Raw genomic sequence first — 16,655 nt, 5'->3', positions numbered from 1 at the left:
TAAGGAGGTATTAACAAAGTACAGGGTTGAGTGTCCCTTATCCAAAACGCTTGAGACCAGAAAGGCTTTGGATTTTTTTTGGTTTTGGAATACATGAATACACATAATGAGATATCTTGGGGATGAGACCCAGTCTAAGCACGAAATTCATTTATGTTTCATACATGCCTGATACATATAGCCTGAAGATAATTTTATACAATACTTTTTAATAATTTTGTGCATGAAACACATGAGGTCAGGTGTGGAATTTTCTACTTGTGGCATTCACCTGCCAGTGAATGGTTATGCAAATTTTGAGTCGCTTCCAAATTTTGGCTATTACCTTTTTATAACAGTGTCTGTTGAAAACCATAAACTTTTAAATTTGATAGAGTTTACTTTATCAACTTTTTGCTTCCCATTGTGCCCTAAGAAATATTTGCCTAACCCAAAGTCCAAAGCTTTTGTCTTATTTTTTCTTTTAGAAATTTTATAGCTTAGCCAATTCATTTTGAATTAATTGTATATAGTGTGATATAATAGATGAGATTTATTTTATTCCACATGGTCTTAACAATATTGAGTATTCCAAGTGATAATTGGTGTATCTCCCTATTTAATTTAATTAGGCCTTTTTTAGTTTTTCTCAACAATATTTTATAGTTTTTAGTATACAAACCTTGCATGTATTTTATTATGATTATCCCTAAGAGTTTCATGGCTTTGGAAGCCATTGTAAGTAGTGCTGAGTTACTAATTTTATTTTCTAACTGTTTCTTCCTTATATACAGAAATACAAAGTATTTTGTATATTGACTTTATAGCCTGCAATATTGCTAAAAACACACTTCTTAGTCTAAGTACCTTTTTGTGTAGATTTCTTAGGATTTTCTACATATGTGATCAGGTTACCTGTAAAAAGTTTTTTTTTTCCTTTTTAAATCTCTGTGCCTTTTATTGTCTTATTGCGTTGGCTATAATTTCTAGTGCCATGCTGAACAGAAGTGCTGAGAGAAAGATATCCTTGTCTTGTTCCTAATCTTAGGGGAAATCATTCCATTTTTCAACATTAAGTAAAATGTTGGGCATAGATTTTTGTAGATGCCTTTTATTAGACTGAGAAGTTACCATGTCTTCCTCATTAGCTGAGAGGCTTTTTTCCTTTTTTAAACCATGTGTTAACATTTTTTAAGCTCTTTGCATTAACTGAAAGGATCATATCATTTTCTTCTTTTATTCTGTTAATATGATGAATTATGTTGGGTGATTTTTGAATGTTAAACAACTTGCACTCTTGGCATAAATTCTACTTGGTCATAATGTATTGTGCTTTTTATTCACATATATGGTTGGATTCAATTTGCCAGTCTTTTCTGGAGTTTTGCAACAATGTTCACCAGGGGAACTGCTCTGTAGTTTTCTTTCCTTGTAATGCCTTAGTCTAGTTTTGGTGTTTGGGTAATTCTGGGCTGACACTACTGATTCAGTAGTGCTTGTTGGAATTTTTGCACACTAGTCACATGCTACTAGGAAACCTGCTAGTTATGCTTGACCCTTTCTTCTTCCTCATCGCCCACGTCCAACCCATCTCGAAGAACTGATGATCCTGGCTTCAAATCGTATCTGAAGTCTCTGAGTCTTGTGTCATCGCATCAGTCATCTGCTTGAAACCTTTCACTGGCTTCTTGTTGCACACAGGATATGATCCAAGATCCCTAATGTGGCCTGTGAGGTTTTGTGTGATCAAGATCTTCCCATTTCCCTTGATTTGTCTCTTGCCACCTTCCTCTCACTCATTACCCTCCAGCTACAGAGATTCATTCATTACCTGGAATCCCAAATTCTTCCATATCTCACACATCCCTGTTTTCTCCCAAATACTCTTCACATGGCCAAATCCTACTTATCCTTAAGGAATCAGCTTCCTCTGGGAGGCCTTCCCTGAGTCCCCAGTAAAGCAGCTCCTCCATCCCTACTTTCTCTCATTGTATGTAGCACTTTTATAAACATGGATATAACTTATTTTATAAACATGGACATGTTTATAAAAGTGGAGATACTCTCGTGTATCTACTGACATACATATCTATGGATATAGAGATAGATATTGTCACCCATAGATGTATTTGTTCAAGACTGTACCCTAGTGACAAGCATTTGGCATGATTGATCTCAATAAATATTTGTCTAAAAACTGATGAATGAAATGAATGAACACTACCCTGAGGCAGAATGGAACAAGGTATAGAATATGGACTTTGAAATCAAACAGTCACAGGTTGAAATCCTGGCTCTTCCAATTATAAAATATAAATTCTTGGGGGTAATTTATTTGAAATATGAAAAATATTAGTTTTGGTTTTTTAAATGAGGATAAAGTTATATACTTTTAGGGATGTAACAGGGATTAACATGTGAGCCAAAGCATAAATGTGCCTTGCCCGGAATAGCAGCTTAATAAATAGTTATTCTCATTCTTTTTGTCTCTTTACCAAAGAAATATTGAGCAAGCACTTTCCAAATCACATTTCACAAAGACAAAATAGGAGCCCCAAGAAAAATTCCCTTATATTTAATAACCCCCTTAAGAATCTGTTTAGGAACAATATGCAAATACAATATGACATCACAGTGACAGTTTAATTACCTCAAAATTACCTTACTGAAAATCATAAATGAAAGTTCCTGAGAGAATGAGGATTTTGTTTGTTGTTGTTAACTAGATCCTCATGACTCCTTACCCAAGTACACTGATTACTTAAAAATAAATCCCAAATTTCCAGAAACAACTTGAACTCCTGAAGTTTTAAATTTTTCTTAGCTTATTCAGCATTACCTTCAAAGAGAATTGATAGATGGGGTTGATTTTTCTGAGGTCATTAATAACAAAATAAAGAAGAGATGCTCTTGCTGCCACTGGTCTGTAACATTCTCGGGCCTCGTTGATTTTTCTTTCATTTTCTTTGGCTTCGATCACCTAGGTTGGGATCAAACAAAACAAGTTACTCTTCACAGTTTTTGTACCTATCCACGTAATGCAAGAACACATCTGAAATGACAAATCGTGAGTATTAAAACAGACAACATGCATGGCATCTTTGTGCTTGAGCTTTCCCAAAATCACTAAATTCTGATTTTTAAATAATTTTTTCGTAAACTGAGTGGCAGTGAGAATGGACATAACTCTAGCTGTTTTATAGGTTGCAGATTAAACAAACGTAATTGTATTTGGTTCTACAGAATTTATTTCTGAGTAATGTCACCTTCCTGCCTCCCCTCTCTCTTTCAAGGCTTAATAACCCAGCTATATCACCTCTCAGGGATGGCTCTTACAAGTCTGCTGGGTCAATTCAATGCCAATAACTTTATTAGGCAACAAGGTATACAAAAGTGGTCAAGGTCGATAATACATCCAATAGCGATGCTTACCAAAAGGCCTTTATATGAAGACTCTCATGTCTAATTCTAACTTTGCACCAGGTCACTCATATGCTTATATATTTACACTTAGTATTAGCCTCTGGGTACATTCAGAGAGATAATTTTTTAAAAAACCACCACTGGCATCAACCAACATATTAATTTTTGTTCAAGGCTCAAATACCTATTTCTTTTATAGGACTACCACTAGTTTGATACTTTTATAAGATACAATATTTTCTCCCATGTTTTCTATAGACTTGATTCACAATATTTGTGTATAAAAAGAAATAAAGTGTAGGGCAGAGAGGGAAGTCACTACACGGTGATATATTAAGAAGACAGGAAGAGACATTTTAAGAGACAATTAGAAGTTAACTTCAAAGCTAAGACCTAATTTACTTAATTGCCCTAATCTTTACCATCTTAGGAGCCACCTAGAATTCATTTACTTAAAAGGCTGGAGTAATTTGGGATTCCATTCCCTTGCTTAGTTTAAGACAAATATATTGGATGTGTGGTGACACAGCCTCTGCTGGGTAATTAATAGATTACTTAGTAATGAGGATATTTCAGAAAGCAAATAAGGGTCTAATTCTGACTTTGAGACAATGTTAAGGGTTAACGGCCACTTGTGGAAGTCCAAAGTGCACACCACACGTAAGGCGTATTGGGACTCATATCGGACCTTAGCAGGAAGCCTGCTCAATGAAAATTATTACTGGCTTTTAGGAAATGTCATTTTCCCAGGGTGAATAATGCATTTGAGTACAGCAGGAGACCACCCCTTGCTCAGTCTCCCGCCACTGCAGGCCTGTAAACAAAACTTCACCTCTAAGCATTTCTCTAAAATGTCCCACAGACCGGGGAACCTGCAGAGAGACTACAGATGTTAGTCTGCCGGAGCCAGATGCTAAGCCTTTTTAGATTTTCGACCATATAAATTGGGTCCTGGAAAAATAGTAGCCAGACAGGGTCTAAGTTGAATGATTGGAGCTCTGTGGAATTAGGAGATGTACATGTTCAATTATCCCATCTCCATTCAGAATCCCATAGTCCAATTGTTAAGGGCAGTTTATTAAATGACCTAAATTCCACAAGTCAGTTCTCTTAGAGTAATTACCAAGTCTGGTTACACCATTACCCCAAGCATTGCATTCAAACAGAGCATTAAAACTCCCAAAGTGTCATCTGCCTTTCCCTACCTTGCGTTCTATCTCTGCTGCAGTGGCCTTTGTCTCCTCCAATCTCTCTACCAGTTTGGTGTCATCCAGAAAGCTTCCTTCTGCCGCAGAAAGACGCAGCAGGAGATCGTCCTCCAGATATTTCAGCTCAATCTTAAAATCATTTTGGTGCTTTGTCAAAACCAACTGATATAAGCCAAGAAAAGTGTGAGAAATGGTGGTTAAATACACATTCTTTAAGCAGAGTATCCTTAATCACAAACTTCTTGGAATCAGTATATAATGAAACACATTTAACAGTAAAACCATACAAATGATTTTAAAAAATTCAGAAGGTATGTTAAGATCTGGTTGCACTCCAGGGTGAAGAGTATGAACCTTATCATAATCCTTTAACCTCTTGAACCTACAGGAAGAATCTGTTTAAGAAAACATCAGAAACTTCTGGTTTCTGCCCAGATGTGTAAAGACCTTGGAAGTCTCATTTCTGTCCTCACAACAAGAAAAAAGCTAATCAACAATTCTTCATACATACATCAGAGAACTGACATTACACAGCAAACTGCCCCCTGAGAACAGGCAGATACAGAGAATCACAGCTTACTGGGAATGCTTAAACAGTAATTGGCTAATTGCTGGAGGCAGAGCTTGAGAGTTAAAAACTCCTGGGGGGCTGTTGTCAGGGGGCCCTCCATACTTTTGTGAGTTTTACCTCTAGGAGTCCAGGTTCTCAAAGTGAAGACCAAAGAAAATCCACTTCTGCTTTGGACTGAACAGGAGAAAAGTAACCATTCTGAAATAAGTCCAGGGGAAAAGTAACCATTTTATTGATAAATATGAAAGCTTTCTTTTCTCCTTAACAAAAGTCTGCCCACAAAAGAAACTACTGAGCCAGTGCCTAACCTGACTTAGGGGAAGGGCAGCTAGACAACTCAGCCCTCTCCACACCTCCTGTCTCACACAGAAAGGTTCAGGAACTCCTCTGAAGGTCACATGCCAGGGACTCAGGCCTATTAAAAAACCCTGAGATTTAATCAGAAGACTAAATAATGCTTCCCCTCCCCAGTACCTTATGAACACATTGACAGACTTCAGTATGATATCACTGTATTACACCCGAAAGAGCTATAAAACACAGACTCTATTTAAGAAGCGGTGTTTAGGGAAACCCAAAGACAACAGGGGAAACAAAAACAAGAACACGAGATTAAATTAAAGCCCATGACACCTACAACTACAGCAAACATTAAATACAGCCTAACTCCTACCCGAATAAACATAATATCTCACACTAAAGTAGCACTATTTACCTTAGCTCCATTTATCCAATATATCATGCCTGGCTTTCGACAAATGAGTACAAGGTACGCTAAAAGGCAAAAAAACACAGCCTGAAGAAGAGACAAAGTAAACCTTTGAACAAGACTCAGGTATGGCAAAGCTTTTGGAATTATCAGATTGGGAATTAAAAATAACTATGCTGAATACGCTAAGGACTTTACTGGAAAAAGAGGACAACATGCCAGACTACATGGGCAATGTAAGCAGAAAGATAGAAACTCTGAGAAGGAATCAAAAGGAAATGCTAGAAACCAAAACCACTATGACAGAAATGAAGCCACTTTTGATGGGCTCATCAGTAGGACAGACATAGTCAAGGGAAGAATTAGTGACACTGAAGATATGTCAATAGAGACTTCTCCAACTGTAAATCAAAAAGCATAAAAAAAAAAAAGAGAAAAAAATATCCAAGAACTGTGAGATAATTACAAGGAGAAGAAAGAGGGGAAAAAAGCAGAAGAAATAGTGAAAGTAATAATGGCTAAGAATTTTTCAAAATTAGTGACAGACATTAAACCACAGATCCAGGAGGCAGCACATTAAGCAGGATAAACACCAAAAAATCAACTTCTAGGCACATCATATTCAAACTTTAGAAAATCAAAGATAAGCAAAACATCTTGAAAGAATTCATAGAAAAAAACATTTTACCTGTGTTGGAACAAGGATAAGAATGACATGTAACTTCTCTTGAGAAACTATGCAAGCAAGAGTAAAGTAAGATATTTAAAATATTGAAGGAAAAAAATAACTAAGGATTCTTATTCTGCAAAATTATCCTTCAAAAGTGAAGGAGAAATAAAGATTTTCTTAGATAATAAAAACTGACGGATTTTGTTGCTAGTAGACCTGGCCTTACAAGAAATGTTAAAAAATTTCTTCATGGAGAAGGAAAATGATATAGGTCAGAAACTCATATCTATGTAAGAAAGAAAGAGCACCAGGAAAGGAATAAATGAAGGTAAAATATTTTACTTTACTCTTAATTGAGCTGTTTAATTATAGCAGCAATGTGTTTGGTTATCATACCTTATGAATAAATAACATGAATGACAGCAATGTGATAAAAAGTAAAAAGGAGTTAATGAGAATACACTATTAAAATGTACCTGCACTAAACAATGAGATGGTAGTTTTATCTGAAAATGGAATCAGATTAGTTGTAATTATATATTGCAAATGCTAAGGCAACCACTAATTTTTTTTAAAGAATTATAATTTTATATTCTAGGATAGAAGAAATAATGAAGTCATATAAAATGCTCAATTACAACCAGATAAGGCAGCAAGAGGGAGAAAGATAAACAAAGAAACAAGTATAGTGAATAAAAATTAGTAAAAAATGTGGTAGATATTAATCCATATCAATAATCTCTTTAAATGTGAATTATCTAAATAAATCTACTAAAAGAGACTGGTAGAGTGGATAAAAAATAAGACCCAACTATCTGCTTTCTACAAAAGCCCACTTTATCTATTTTTTTATTTCCTTATTTGAGACAGTCTCACTTCGTCGCCCCAGGTAGAGTGCAGTGGCTTCATCATAGTTCACTGAAACCTCAAACTCCTGGGATGAAGTGATCCTCCTGGCTCAGCCTCCTGAGTAGCTGGGACTATTAGGCACTTGCCAGCATGCCCGGCTAATTTTTTCTATTTTTGGTACAGATGGGGTCTTGCTCTTGCTCAGGGTGGTCTTGAACTCCTGATCTCAAGTGATCCTCCCCCACCTTGGCCTCCCAGAGTGCTAAGATTACAGGTGTGAGCCACCGCACCCAGCCAAAATGCCCACTTTAAATATGAAAATTAAAGTTAAAGGGATGGAGAAGGATATACCATGCCAATACTAATCAAAAGAAAGCTGGAGAAGCTATATTAATTTCAGAGAAAGAGGATATTAGAACAAGGAAAATCACTGAGAACAAATGGTGCGTTACATAATAAAGTGGCCAACTTTTCAAGAAAGCATAACAATCTTTAATGTGTACACACCTAACAAGACAGTATCAAAATATATGAGGCAAAAACTAATAGAACTACAAGGAGAAATAGACAAATACACTATTACAGTTGAAGAATTCAAAACACCTGTATCCATAATTGACAGATCTATCAGGCAGAATATCAGTAAGGATATAGTTAAACTAAGCAATACCATTAATCAACTGTATTGAATGACATTTATATAATACTTCATCTAAGTATAGCAGTATATACATTTTTTGCAAGTTCATGTGGAATATTCACCAAGATGGACCAAATAGTGGGCCATAAAACACACCTGAAAAAGTTTAAAAGAACAGAAATCAAAGTATGGTCCTAGACCACAACAAAAATAAGAAATCAATAACAGAAAGATTGTTGGAAAATCTCAAAATATTTGGAGAGGAATAACACACTTCTAAATAACACATGGATTAAAGAAGTCTCAAGAGAAACTTAAAAATATTTTGAAATAAATGAAAATAAAAATACAACATATAAAAACTTGTGAGATATAACAAAAGCACTTAGAGGAAAATTTGGAACATTGAATACATATATTAGAAAAGTAGAGAGGAAGATCTAAAGTTATTTATCTAAGTTTCACCTTAGGAAACTAGAGAAAGAAGAGCGATATAAAGCTAAAGCAGGCAGGTGAAAATAAATAATGAAAATTTGAGCAGAAACCCACTAAATTTTAAACAGAAAACCAACAGAGAAAATGAACAAAACCAAAAGCTGGTTCTTTGAAAGAATCAATAAAATTTATAATCCTCTAGGCAGGCTAAACAAGAAAAAAAGAGAGAAGACACCAATTACTAATATCAGGAATGAAAGAGGGACATCACTACTGATTCCATGAATATTAAAGGATAATAAAAGAATATTATAAACAATTCTCTGCCCACAAATTTGATAACTTAGATGAAGTGCACCAATACCTTGGGAGACAGAAACTTGCAGAAGGACAAACAGATAATCTGAATAGGCTTATATTTATTAAAGAAATTGACTTAACAATTAATAATCTTCTGAAAAAGAAAGCACCAGGTCCAGATGATTTCACTGAAAAGGAGCTAAAGAAGAAATAATATCAATACTCTATAATTTCTTCTAGAAAACAGAAGCAGAGGGAACACTTCCTAACTCATTCCATAAGGCCAGCATTACCCTAATACCAAAACCAGATAAAGCCATCACAGACCAGTATCTCTCATGAGCACAAATATAAAAATCTTCAAGAAGATATTAACATATCAAATCCAGCAATGTATAAAAAGAATCATACACCATGACCCAGTAGGATTTATTCTAGACATGCAAGTCTGGCTCAACATTCAAAAGTCAAGTAAAGTAATCCACTACATAAAAGGCTAAAGAAGAAAAATATGGTCATGTCAATAGACACACAAAAAATTTGGTAAAATCCAACACTTATTCATGATCAAAAATTCTCAGTAAACTAGAAATAGAGGGTAATTTCCTCAACTCGATAAAGAGTATCTACAAAAGAGACTTACAGCTAACATTATACTTAATGGTGAGAAGCAAGATACTTTTGCTCTAGCATCAGGAAAAAGGCAAGGCTGGTCCCCTTTCACCACTCCTAGTCAACATTGTACTGGAAGTCCTAACTAGTACAACAAGGCAATAAAATAAAATGTAAACAGGATGGGAAGAAAGAAATAGAAAATTGTCTTTGTTCACACATGACATGATCGTTTTGTAGAAAATCCCAAAGAATTGACATAAGGCCTCCTGCAACTAATAAGCAATTATAGCAAGTTTGCAAGATACAGATTAATATACAAAATCCAATTGCTTTTCAGTGTTCCAGCATTGAGCAACTGTAATCTGAAATTTAAAACATAATACCATTTTTACATTAGCACCATAAAATTGAAATATGTATAAATCAACTCTGATGAAAGAAAGCAAAGATTTAAAAAATGGAGAGATATTCTATGTTCAAGGATAAGAAGACTCAGTATTATTGACAGTTATTCCTTTCTGGAATTCAACACAATATTAATAAAAATACTAGCACATTATTTTCTGGATACTGAAAATCTAATTCTAAAGTTTACTTTAAAAGGCATAAGATCCAGAATCACCAACAGTATATGGAACAACAGCAAAATTGGAGAACTGACACTACCTGTCTTCAAGACTTATATAAAACTACAGTAGTCAAAACAGTGTGGTACTGATGAAGGGAGAGACAAATAGATCAATGGAACAGAATAGAGAATGCAGAAATAAATCCACAGTAATATGGCCAACTGATCTTTGACAAGGAGCAAAGGCAATTTAAATGTTGGTAGATGATTTAATCATTTTTACCTTAAGCTTCTCCAAATCTGGCCTTTCAATACTGACAACCTCTGCCAGCAGCTGGGCTTCTAGACCATCTTCTGTGACTGTGAAATTGAGGAGGGTTGTCTGAGCTTGTAACTCGGGCTTATAGTGAGGATTTGCCAGTTTTGTGTGAAGGATAAGGCGAAAGTTCTTGTTAAATTCACATTCTTTATCTCCAATCCTGATATACCTAATGGGAGCATAACACAGACTTTCAGGAAATTCCCATGAGCCATAACTGATACTAAAGTGTCATTTCATTCCTGTGTTCTGATAATGGACACTGGGCAGAAGACCAGGCAATTCAGGATTTTTCAGCTACTTCCAGTTTTCCCAAAATATAGGAGTATTAGGAATCATCCACTAAATCTCTGCATCATTAAGTTTTGTCATATGTGAAATGGTGACAATAATGGTACTCACCTCATAGTGTCACTGTAACAATTAAATACAATGATCATATAAAGCACCTATAACAACAAATGTTAGCTTTTATAATTATACGGTAAGTCCTCACTTAACACCACTGGTAGGTTCTTGGAAACTGTGACTTTAAGCGAAATGACATATAACAAAACCCATTTTACCACAGACTAACTGATACAAGAGTTAAGTTCCAATGGCATATTTCTGGTCACAGAAACATCACCAAACTTATTTTAAAAAAAGACCCTAAAGTCCTTTCCAAGAGGAAAATGAGCAATTTAGCTAGCAACCCTCTTCTAAGCCAGTATATACCTGTGCAGTACCTACTTCTCTTTTTAAAAGAAGACAATTTTTAAAAGATGAGTATTGACATCACCATTCAAAATAAACACTGAGAACATTAAGAGGTGAATGGACCACATGCCAAGTGTTATAAGTGACCCAGACAGTAGCCACCAGTATATCCAACAGGTGGGGTGGGCCTGGGCTCTTGTTTTATAGGTTATTGATTTGACACCATCTATTCACATGTTTTCCAGTTCATATCATGCCCATTAAATACTCATACCTTACTGATAACTTCTTTAGTTATTTGTGTTATCATGAAACACATTGCAACCAAACATTTATTCACTTAATCAATAGGTGAACACCTATTCCATGCCAGGCTGTCAGAGAATCTTCTGGGCACTGGACATATATAACTATTACCAAGACAAACATGATCTCTGCTCTCACAAACATTATTACTGTCTCATAATAGGAATTATGGATATAAAGTTTTATATACTGATCTATCATTTATTCAGTCAAGTTTCTACAATCTAATAGGCATATAAAGATCACAGATCTGTCCAATTTAAAGACAGATAAAAGATCTAAATAGACATTTCTCTAAAGAAGATACACAAATGGCCAATAAACATATGAAAAGATGCTGAACATCACTGGTCACCAGGGAAATGCAAATCAAAGCCACAGTGAGGTACCATTTCACATCTACTAGGATGACTATAATAAAAACAGACAGTAACAAGTGTTGATGAGGATGTGGAGAAATTGGAATCCTCATATATACTGTTTGTGGGAATATAAAATGGCACAATCACTTTGGAACACATTTTGTCAGTTATGTAAAATGTTAAACCTAGCAGTCAGGCGTGGTAGCTCACATCTGTAATCCCAACAGTTTGGGAGGTTGATGTGGGAGGATCGCTTAAGGCCAGGAGTTCAAGACCAGTCAAGCAACATAACGAGAACTTATCTCTACAAAAAAATGAAAAAATTAGCCAGGTATGGTGGTGCAAAAAAAAAAAAAGAAAAAATTAGCCAGGTATGGTGGTGTGTGCCTTAGTCCCAGCTACTCAGGTGGCTGAGGCAAGAGGATAGCTTGAGCCCAGGAGTTTGAGGTTACAGTGAGCTATGATCACATCATTGTTTTTCAGCCTCAGTGACAGAGTGAGACCAGGTCTCTTAAAAAAAAAAAAAGTTAAACATACAGTTACCATTTGACCTAGCAATTTTACTTGTAGGTACTGACTGACTTCACTTAACATGATGTCCTCCAGGTTTATCCATATTGCTGCAAACAACAGGATTTTATTCTTTTTTTATAGCCGAGTAGTATTCCATTGTATATATATACACCAAATTTTCTTTTCTTTCTTTTTTTTTTTTTTTTGAGACAGAGTGTCACTTTGTTGCCCAGGCTAGAGTGAGTGCCGTGGCGTCAGCCTCGCTCACAGCAACCTCAAACTCCTGGGCTTAAGCAATCCTACTGCCTCAGCCTCCCGAGTAGCTGGGACTACAGGCATGTGCCACCATGCCCGGCTAATTTTTTTTCTACATATATTTTTAGTTGTCCAGATAGTTTATTTCTATTTTTTTTTTTTTTAGTAGAGACGGGGTCTCGCTCAGGCTGGTCTCGAACTCCTGACCTCGAGCGATCCACCCGCCTCGGCCTCCCAGAGGGCTAGGATTACAGGCGTGAGCCACCGCGCCCGGCCACCAAATTTTCATTATTCATTTGTTCACTGATGGACTCTTAGGTTGAGTCCAGTTTTTGTCTATTGTGAATAGTGCTATAGTAAACATACAAGGATGGATATCTCTTTGACATACTGATTTCGTCTCCTTTGGATAAATACTCACTAGTAGAATTGCTGGATCATATGGTAGTTCTATTTTTAACTTTTGAGGAACCTCTGTACTGTTTTCCATAATGGCTCTATCAATTTACATTCCCATCAACTGTGTATAAGGGTTCTTTTTTTTTCATATCCACACCAGCAATTGCTACTTTTTTGTCTCTTTGATAATAGCCATTCTAATTGGGATGAGGTGATATCTCACTGTCGTTTTGAATTACATTTCTCTGATGATTAGTGATGTTGAGGATTTTCTTATGTACCTACTTGGCCATTTGCATGATGTCTTCTGATAAATGTCTATTCAAGTCTTTTGTTCATTTTAAAATCGGATTGTTTGGTTTTTTGCTATGGAGTTGAGTTCCTTATATATTCCAGATATTAACCCCTGTCACATGCATAGTTTGCAAATATTTTCTCCAATTCTGTAGGTTGTCTCTTCACTCTATTATTTCCTTTGTTGTGCAGAAGCTTTTTCATTTTTAATGTAATCCAATTTATCTATTTTTGCTTTTGTTGTCTGTGCTCCTGAGGTCTTACCCAAAAAATCCTTAACCAGACTAATGTCATAAAGCATTTCCCCCATGTTTTCTTCTAGTAGTTTTATAGTTTCAGATCTTAAAGTCTTTAATGCATTTTATTTTTGTATATGGTGAGAGAAAAGGTCTAGTTTCATTTTCCTACAGATGCATATTCAGTTATCCCAGCACCATTTATTGAAAACACTGTCCTTTCCACAATGTTTGTTCTTGGAGCCTTTGTTGAACATCAGTTTGCTATAAGTGTGTGGATTTATTTCTGGCTTCTCTATTCTGTTCCATTAGTCTATGAACCTGCTTTTATGGTAATCTCATGTTGTTTTGGTTACTATAACTTTGTAGTATATTTTAAAGTTAGGTAGTGTGATGTTCTTTTTGCTCAGGATTGCTTTGGCTATTTGGGGTCTTTTGTGTTTCCATATGAATTTTAGGTGTTTTCTATTTCTGTGAAGAAAGTCCTTGGCATTTTGATAGGGATTACACTGAATTTTTAGATCACTTTGAGTGGCATGGATATTTTAACAGTATTAATTATTTTGACCCATGAACATGAAATATCTATTTATTTGTATCCTTTTCAATTTATCACTGTTTTATAGTTTCCATTGCAGAGATCTTTTACCTCCTTAAATTTATTCTATTTTATTTTTTTGGTAGCTACTGTAAATGGGATTGTTTTGATTTTTCATATAGTTCACTATTGGCAAATAGAAATGCTACTGATTTTTGTACATTGATTTGGTATCCTGCAACCTTAGTGAATTCTTTTATTAGTTCTAACAGTGTTTTTAGTGGGGTCTTTAGTGGTTTCTACATATTCAATCATGTCATCTGCAAACAAGGATAATTTGAATTCCTCCTTTCCAGTTTGGATGCTCTTTCGTTCTTTCTCTTGCTTGCTTGCTCTTTTCTAGAACTTCCAGTACTATGTTGAATAACAGAAGGAGTGAAAGTGGGCATCTTTGTCTTGTTTCAGATCTTACAGGAAAAGCTTTCAATTTTTCCCAGTTCAGCATGTTAGCTGTGGGTTTGTCATATATGGCCTTTATTCTCTAATTTGTTGAGAATTTTTATCATGAAGGGATCTTGAATTTTATCAAAGCTTTTTCTGCACCTATTGAAGTAATCATAGGGTTTTTTCCCCCTTGATTCTGTTGCTGTGTTGTATCACATTTATTGATTTGCATATGTTGAACCATACTTGCCTCCCTGGAATGAATCCCACTTGGTCATGGTGAATAATCTTTTTCAATGTGCTGTTGAATTCTGATTGCTCTTATTTTGTTGAGGATATTTGCATCTATGTTGATCAGGGATATTGGCCTGTAGTTTTCTTGTTTTGTTGTGTCTTTATCTGGTTTTTGTATCAGGGTGATGCTAGATGTGTAGAACAAGTTTGGAAGAATTCCTTCTTCTTCAATTTTATGGACTAGTTTGAAAAGGATTGGTATTATTTCTTTAAATATTTGGTAGAATTCAGCAGTGAAGTCATCAGGTCCTTGGCTTTTCTTTGATGGCACACTTTTTATTAGTGATTCAATCTCATTATTCATTATTAGTCTGTTCAGATTTTCTGTTTTCATGATTCAACTTTGATAGGTTTCATGTGTCTAGGAATTTATCTAGTTCTTCTAGGTTTTCCAATTTGTTGGCATACAGTTAACAGTCTCTTATGATCCTTCATATTTTTGTGACATCAGTTATAATGTCTTTTTCATCTCTGATTTTATTTGAAAACTTCTTTTTAGTTAGTCTAGGTATAGGTTTGTCAATTTTATCTTTTCAAAAAATCAACTCTTTGTTTCATTGACCTCTTGTATATTTTTGGTTTCTTCTGCTCTGATCTTTATTATTTCTTTCCTCCTAAGAATTTTGGGTTTAGTTTGTTCTTTTTAGTTCCTTGAGATTTAACCTTAGGTAGTTTATGTTCTTTCCAATTCTTTGATGTAGGCATTTACTGTGTAAACGTCCCTCTTGGAACTGCTTCTACTATATCCATAGGTTTTGATATGTTGTGTTTCCATTCTCATTTGTCTCAAGAAATATTTTAATATCCTCTTTAATTTCTTCTTTGACTCATTGTTTAGGAGTATGTTGTTTAATTTCTATGTATTTGTATAGTTTCCAAAGTTCCAAAGTATAGTTTCCCCCTGTTACTGATTTCTAATTTTATCCCATTATGGTCAGAATAGATACTTGACATAATTTCAATTTTTTTTTTAATTTGTTGAGACTTGTTTTGTTGCTTAACGTATGATCTGTGATGGAGAAAGCTCCATTTGCTGATGAGAAGAATGTGTATTCTGCAGCTATTGGGTGGAATGTTCTGTAAATGTCTGTTAAGTCCATTTGGTCTAGAGTGTGCTTTAACTCTGATGTTTCTTCGTTGATTTTCAGTCTGGATGTTCTGCCTGGATGTTCTGTCTGTTGCCAAACATGAGGTGTTGTGGTCCCCTACTATTATTGTATTGCTGTATGACTGGCTTTTCAATGAAATTTCAAGACTAAAGTTTCCCTGTAATTACTGTCTAGGGTTCTCATGCATAAGAGACACCAATGTTTATGCTCATTTGCATCTCCATGGTAAAACCCATATTTTAAAGAAATCTCTGTGTACTTCCTGTGATTTTTTGATTGCTGCTTGATCTTGGATTGAATTCGTTCCTCCCTTGTGGAGAGTCTCAGAGACATTCCAGTCTATCACAACCTTCTACAACTTCAGATTGTTTGAATTTTCCCTCACTTAAGACTTTTCACTGGGTTTAAGTTCATAATTCATAGATTTCCTATTTTAATCACTGACCTATATTCCCAGATGAAACTGAGAATTCAAACATTTTTACACTTAAAAATTTTTAAAATTAAGAAATTGAAACAAACATATCTGGCATTTTCATTACTGTTACTCAATGATGCAGCTCACCGTGGCAAGATTAGGAACTGTGGTAAGAAGTCAAATTAACTTTGAAATTTATATGATGCACATGATGTGTTTTGTGTGTTCTCACATGTGCATGAAAAGCAAAACAAATCACTAACAAGATGACTAATTTATTTCTGAAAGTAGTAGGTGTTCAGGTCTCAGTGAGAAAACCCACTAGAGCAAGGGTTTATGAAACTTTGTGTAAAAGTGCCAGAGAGTAAATATTTCAAGCTTTGTGGGTCACATACATTTCTGTCATATATTCTTGTTGTTTACAATCCTTTAAAAGCCATGCATAGCTCATGGGTCACACCAGGACAAGCTGTTTGCCTATTCCTGCTATAGAGGATCATAT

General features: G+C 35.2%; 1 protein-coding gene across 1 annotated transcript in view; it reads right to left on the bottom strand.

Moving 5' to 3' along the window:
- Window positions 1–16,655, bottom strand: part of DNAH11 (dynein axonemal heavy chain 11) — a 301,905-nt gene that overhangs the window by 41,371 nt on the left and 243,879 nt on the right. The window contains exons 67-69 of the mRNA XM_045564154.1: window positions 10,251–10,455; window positions 4,608–4,772; window positions 2,819–2,959 (exon numbers count right to left, since the gene is read on the bottom strand). Coding sequence (XP_045420110.1) covers window positions 2,819–2,959; window positions 4,608–4,772; window positions 10,251–10,455 — 511 coding nt within the window. The remainder of the gene's footprint in view (window positions 1–2,818; window positions 2,960–4,607; window positions 4,773–10,250; window positions 10,456–16,655) is intronic.

Source organism: Lemur catta, chromosome 11 (assembly GCF_020740605.2).
Source record: "Lemur catta isolate mLemCat1 chromosome 11, mLemCat1.pri, whole genome shotgun sequence".
In the NCBI taxonomy this organism is placed as follows: domain Eukaryota; kingdom Metazoa; phylum Chordata; class Mammalia; order Primates; family Lemuridae; genus Lemur; species Lemur catta.
Note: the sequence above shows the minus strand (reverse complement) of the source record. Positions and strands in the feature narration are given on the sequence as shown.